A 7,286-nucleotide genomic window follows, 5' to 3' on the forward strand; every position below is an offset into this window, starting at 1 on the left:
GAACAAATATAATTTAAGAAACATGTGGTCACAACGCGAACAGTTTCCGTGCGGAGCATTTTATTTAAGTTCATAAAATTGTGTATTGTTTCAAATAAGCATGTTATATAACTAGACTATATCAGGTGATCGATATATTATAGTATATTTCTCTCTATTAACTACCCTTCGCTTTCTGGTGAGCCAGCTACAAATGATGTTATCGTTTAACTCATACTCACACTGAAGCTTGTTTTACAGGCGTTTTGAATAAGTGCAGGTGATCGATATATTATAGTATATTTCTCTCTATTAACTACCCTTCGCTTTCTGGTGAGCCAGCTACAAATGATGTTATCGTTTAACTCATACTCACACTGAAGCTTGTTTTACAGGCGTTTTGAATAAGTGCAGGTGATCGATATATTATAGTATATTTCTCTCTATTAACTACCCTTCGCTTTCTGGTGAGCCAGCTACAAATGATGTTATCCTTTAACTCATACTCACACTGAAGCTTGTTTTACAGGCGTTTTGAATAAGTGTTTGGTTGGAATTTTATAGCGTGAATCGAACGTAAAAACTAGGCGAAACATCTCCCTATTAAAAAGACATAAAGTGCTACACACACAAAAAAAAATATTTTTCAAAATGGACGCAAGACATATCTACACAGGAAAAATATTCAAAAAACTTTCTTCATTCTCAAATTGGTATATGCAAGTTTATCCAACAAATTAATTTTATGTGCGTAGCATTGGCACAAACATCGTTCGCGTTAGCATTAAACTACTAATAGGTTCATGGTTACTTTTACCCTAAAAATAAACAAGTCTAATTGAATTTTGTTTTTATCTATATAGAATACTACAACTTAGTATGATGTTACTGTAGCTTCCTACAACTGGCTGATTCATTTTAATCTAATATGTGTAACATATACAGAAACTACAATGCGAGAGACCTCTAGGTATCTGGAACACCATTTGATCACAACATCCATTATGGTAATTGCACCGCTTTTACTGTTTCACCTGCACCTCTTTTTATTACTATTTGAAACGGTCAAAATTGTTTTGGGAATAAACTAAAGACATGAAATGGAATGTTTTATAAAATCGTTCAAATAACTTCTAGATAAATATATAGAAAAATAAGATGTATAATATAAACGTTGAAGAAGAAAAGACTTGTCAATGAAAGATAGAATGTATTATAAAACACACCAAAAACTTATCGTTGAAAGATAGAATGTATTATAAAACACACGAAAAACTTATCGTTGAAAGATAGAATGTATTATAAAACACACCAAAAACTTTTCAAATATAGATGAAAAGACATAATCTATTATAGAAAAACATTTAGGTGGAATGACCATAGTAAGAACTTCTGATTAAAAGTAAACTAACCACACTGAGAATGAATACTATATAAAAACCCACTAGAAATATTTAAGGTCGTAAATCAAATCACCAAAAAGTAAAGCATATAACGATTAAAACGCTTAAAAAATCATTGATTATTGAATTTCATACAATCTATCAAAACAAGAAAGATGAACATACTATTCAATATTCAAGTATTTACAATGATGCATATCCAACATAACAAAGCTGGTTCATGTTTAAGAAAATGACTAAAATTTCTAAGATAGATAGATAGCTAACTCGTAGTAAAAAAAAAAAAAGAACCAGGCGAGTAGTTGAGTGTACTCTATATATTTCAGAAAGGTAAGACTTTCCGATTTTACTAATTTTATTACATTTTTACTTCATTTCAGAACCAGAACAACTCACCGGTCTGTATTTCTGAGAATAGAAGAAACCAGAATAACAAGGTAGATGGCAGCATTTCTGTTGTAAACCAAAATGAAATAGCTGTGCAGGTGTTATCCACAAGCGTTCCCTGTTGCTTCGACAAGCGAGATAACAGGTTATGAAGGAAATCCGCCATTCAAATTTATCTTTTACCGCCAGATTTTAGTATATGTCTCGTATTTTCCCAGGGGCAACAAAGCACAGTGATTCGAAAACAGCTACGTTGGTGATGTTAGACAGATCTCGCATTTCACTTGAACGAGCGCTTGATCTCTATTGAACGTTGGTAAGCTACGATCGTCTTTATAAGGGTAACCTGGCTACCGACCGATTGGTGGCGCTGAATACAATAACTTTATCGCCTCGTACTTGTAAAATAAATGCAAATATTAGTGAATTGGTGTATGCCTATCATTAAGTTTGTATGCAATTATAGGCAATAATTCTATGCTTAAATAGTCATGAAATCATCGAATTTTGATTATCATGTACTAAAGTCGTACCTACCCATTTATTTCATATCTATAAAATGACTATAATACGTGGAAGATGACTGCCAGACAAAGCTTCTGATAGTTTTAATACCTGTACTACTTTACAACAAAAACAAACCATCTCTGTCCTGTAGAAAAGGCTAATGTTTCCAAGGCAAGCTTTTCAAATATAGAAGGCAAATAAAAAAAATACAAATATAATTTTTGATAGATGTGTAAAAAAACATTTTTGTCAGGATACAACTTTGACATGCTTATTGAAGAAAACATTTTTTTAAATTTAAAATTCTGACCTTAGTACGATGTATTGCGTTGAAATACACCAATCTTAGCACTTGGAATCCTTAACTTCTTCCTTATGGGCAGTCTGAAAAATCCATTAAAGTTAAATTACCCGTGTAACTGCTGCAACATTTTTTACAGTGATTTGTCATTCCGTGTTTACAGTGAAAAATGTCTCATTAATTTCTGGGCTTACAAATAAAGAAAATAAAAAGTTATGAAACTATGTTTTTTAAGGTATCTAAAGATAATTAGTTGCCCGTTTCACGCTTAATTATCTTGAATTATGGGAAACTCTTTGCATATTTCCTAATGGTTTTTAAAGTTTAACTGCTTCCATACCACATTCACAAATACATCAACTTTTCAGACCAAATAATTTTTGATGAAATATTGTTTTCTCTAGTTATGTAGAGCCAAGCATGTGACCTAGTGATTATGGGAACGAACTGTAAATTCGAGGATTATTGGTTGGCGACCCCTTTCCACAACAACGTCCTTTAAACTGTGGAGCTGTGGATGCGCTCATGAGACGGTCACTTCTTATTGCTCCATGAGTCAACAATAGCCATAATTGGCTATAGATGCTGTTAACTAGATGCCTTCCCTTTCAATTATCAGTTTAAAAGTAGGGGCGGCTATACGCTATGTGTAGCTTTTGTGTGAAAATTCTCAAACGCTCTGTTAAAAAAATAACAACACTTATTTAAAATATGCAATCAATATTAGGTAGAATATCTTGACTTAAGTGTTTAAAATAATGTGCTGTTTATCATGGAATTGATATTAAGATCGAAAAAAAATTTATTGTTTGTTTCACATATTCACGCAAAGCTACACAAGAGCTATCTGCACTAGCCATTCGCAGTTTTGAAAGAAATGACTAGAGAGAAGACAGCTAGTCAATAACACCCACTTACAAATCTTGGGATACTCTAAGCGAATCATGATATTTCATTGTCACTCTTATAACACACCCATGGCCTCAAGGTGATTTTGTGACAATTTTACATGAACCATGGGCGCTCAGATTCACAGTCCGGGCACTCTAACTACTAGGTCACGCCCGGGTTAACTAATGAAGTCAAAAACCTAGAATCCATAAATATATTATGATATTTTTACACATGACGTCATTTAGTTATGGAATTTTAAAACATATTGCCTCAAACTTTATATACCACGACTTAGATCAAAATAAATTATGCTGCGTATATAAGGATATTTCTGGAAATTATTAATAGACTAACGCGTGTCTTTAAGAAACTACATTTATTTTTCATATGTTGACTAACTTAAGACTAAGATGATTTTGAACCTTGAAAAAATATCATTAAATATTCACTAAAATACGTGTCTTTATATCTATTTAACAGAATATTTGCACGTTGGCAGCAAATATCCACACATTGTATATCTAAAATTTGTTCATTTTTCTCCTGTTTTTTTTACTTTCTGTGAAGTATACTAGACGTATATATATTCTTTGTTTGTAATTTTTGACCAGGTAAATCAAGCGTAAAATGATGAAAAAAGGCAATAGAATTTGCCTTTAGATTAAATAAAAACAAAAGTAAAATTACTAAAGAAGAGAAACCTGTCTTTGTTTCGGTATTTCTGCTTAAAACTTTCTTCCAAACAGAATTAATGAAGAAAGAATTAAAAGAGAGTTTCATAGATAGTCAATAAAAGACTATTTGAAAATATTGTGTTTTACGCATACTTCAAAAAACACACATTGAAATCAAATATGTAGAGATGTATAGCTATGGTTGGTTGGTCATTGAAGAGTTCCAATAGACACCTTATTACCAAATGTACTGAGACAGCACCCACCCACCCCCAACAGTAATAAGCATGTTCCACTGACCTTTTATAAAAGTTAATAGCTGCAACAGTTGGACTGAATAAAACAAGACATAATAGACCTGATGAAACCAATCTGTATATGTCAAATTAAATTAAAGTAAATCAAAGTCTAAAATGTGTGCAACACATTATTATATTATTCTTATAGCCATTTAGTCTTACATTTTTACAGACATCTTACCTCTAGATCAATATAACAGCTTTCAGTGATGGTGATACACAATTTACAATAACATGTACAACTGTATAATATTCAATACTTCTTGGCAAAAAATTGCTCCTACCTTAAAGCTGTTGCCAGCATTTACTTTGAATGCATAATTAGGGAAATTCTCGTGACATAAAAGTGTTCAATTTAATCCTAAGATGACTTTGTTTACAATCAGCTTGTAGTATATTAAGTAGAAGATAGCTTGAATTAGTACTCAGTGTATTTTTAGTCCAAATTTTGATTATATTAGCTTTTTGGTCGAATTATGCAGCATATCAGGATGGGAATTGCTTTTAATTGGAAATATGACCCTCTTCTGTAAATAGACAGTGTAGCAGGTTTCATTGAAAATATGACCCTCATTTGTAAATTGACTATGGAGGCAGGTTTTATTGGAAGTATGAACCTCTTCTGTAAATTGACAATGTAGCAAGTTTTATTGGAAATATGACCCTCATCTGTAAATTGACAATGCAGACGGTTTTTTTTTTCCGTGCATTCGAAAACGATAAATTGTGCAGTAAAGTGAAACTAGTTTCTATTAACGAAACTGTATTGGCTCTTGCTACACAAGTTACTAAAGCATTGATAATAATTATTGTAAACCACAATTTGTATAGATTTAGAAATGTCTTCTGTGTTCGCAAATGAAGAAGCAATGTGAAACTATATTTTGTGTACAAAATTTCTGTTCACATCTTCTGATCGGTTGATAATATTAGTTTCTAATTTCCTAACAGGTATGTTTATTGAATGCATCATTCATTTTTATTACTGTTTAAGATACTTCAGTTCACCTACCCATTACTCATATCCACTGTGGATAATTAGATCCACTTGACGTGTACTAATGTGAAATATATGCTCGACTGCCTAAAAGAAATCGTTCCTCAGTCCATGCACACTTTGGAATTTGATGTGTAATGAAACAGTCCATCTAGTTTTAACTTATTCTATAGAACTTTAAAAAGAAACCATTATTACAAAAAATATAATGCTGCTAGGCCTCACGGACAAGCTTAGGGCCATTAGATATTCAATATAGGATTGTGTGCAAAGTGTCAGCTCTTACGATACTTGAATATTAGTATTGAGAAGAATAATGAAAAATCATCATGTACAGCGATGAATCCCAACATAAATTCAATTGAAACACTCCTGAGACGTTACCGAGAATCGGTGAAGGACAAAAAAAAGAACAGACCCCAAAACTTAGAGCTGTTATTCAAAAAGTCGTTTAACTACTTCATTAGATATGTATCAGTGATTGGTGGCAAATGTTAGTAGCAAAATATAGGCTGTGATTAACACTAAAGTTGTTTCCACTCCATATTAAAATGAATACTCATATTGCAAGACACGACACCGCTTTCTCGAAGTGTGCTGCCTCAATAATTTGGGTAATATAATATGTAATATTAGGCATATAGCATTATAAGCCAAAAAATATATATTTTATCAGTGAAAGTTTAATACAATTGTGTAGATCCAAGTAACTCTAATGATAGATTACTACAAACTATATGCCCATAGTTTCGGTTTGAAAACCTTGTTTATTGACTGTTGAGGAATGATTTTTACAAGCTAGGTGACTGCTTTGTATAAAGGTGTTAGTACCAAAAGTATAAAACGTCAACTTACGTAGATGTCTGCTTTAACACTTTTATTGGAACTTTGACTTTAGTGACACATTGCGTTGTTTGAAAGTGCATTATTTAGAAATTATTTTGTGTGCAATGCGCACATTCGATCGACTGGGGACGGAACCAAATAAAAAATGTAAACAGAATTGTACAACCAAAAGGTTAAAAAAACAAAACATCTTGCTTAAAATTCTATAATATAATAATCAATTCATATTGGGGGAAGTACGAGAAATACAAACATACGGAAAACTGTTTAGATCTTAGAAAATGTTTTTAAGCTTTCTGAGATATGTTCTCCGCCTACTTAATGGTTAGGTAAATCTGTCATACAACTATGTATGTCTATAGTACATGTCTTTGAATAAAATATATTTAAATCCATTCGGGAAGTAGAATAATATGGTGAAAACTTTTAATGAATTTTGTGTTAATCCTACCAGAAGTCTAACCAAGGTAGAGTGAATACTAATTAATGCATAATTTCGCTATTTGAGTAGTAAGTAGAAGAGGTTAACTGTGTAGTTCTGCTCAGGGCCAGGATAACTAGGCATGCGTCAAAGCCGCTATAAGGAAAATAAACTTATTATTTTAATCCGTTTTAATTGCATGTGTTACGAAGGTTCAAACTCCAAGCCGCGAAAGCATTAACTACATGATAATCTGCTAGACAGACTTAAGGCTCCATGTGTAAAAGCATCAGTATTAATTTATTAATTGATTTAATTGCAGGGATTTGTTTACTTTAAAATGTATGATTGCGATTAAGTAAAGATTGCATTGCGACTGCTTTAAATGCCGCATCTCAATTTATACGTGTTACCATTTCAATTTATACGTTTTACCATCTCAACTTATACGTGTTACTATCTCAATTTATGCGTGTTAACATCTCAGTTTATACGCGTTACCATATCAATTTATACGCGTTACTATATCAATTTATACGTGTTACCATCTCAATTTATACGTGTTACCATCTCAACTT

The 7,286-nt window shown here is 32.1% G+C and overlaps 1 protein-coding gene across 1 annotated transcript in view; it reads right to left on the reverse strand.

Annotated features, from left to right (window-relative positions):
- Window positions 1-2,084, reverse strand: part of LOC106468057 (Down syndrome cell adhesion molecule-like protein Dscam2) — a 121,323-nt gene extending 119,239 nt beyond the window's left edge. Inside the window, exon 1 of the mRNA XM_022397084.1 lies at window positions 1,779-2,084. Coding sequence (XP_022252792.1) covers window positions 1,779-1,935 — 157 coding nt within the window. The 5' untranslated portion in view covers window positions 1,936-2,084. The remainder of the gene's footprint in view (window positions 1-1,778) is intronic.
- Window positions 2,085-7,286: the final 5,202 nt, after the last annotated feature.

Source organism: Limulus polyphemus, unplaced genomic scaffold (assembly GCF_000517525.1).
Source record: "Limulus polyphemus unplaced genomic scaffold, Limulus_polyphemus-2.1.2 Scaffold85, whole genome shotgun sequence".
NCBI classification, from domain to species: domain Eukaryota; kingdom Metazoa; phylum Arthropoda; class Merostomata; order Xiphosura; family Limulidae; genus Limulus; species Limulus polyphemus.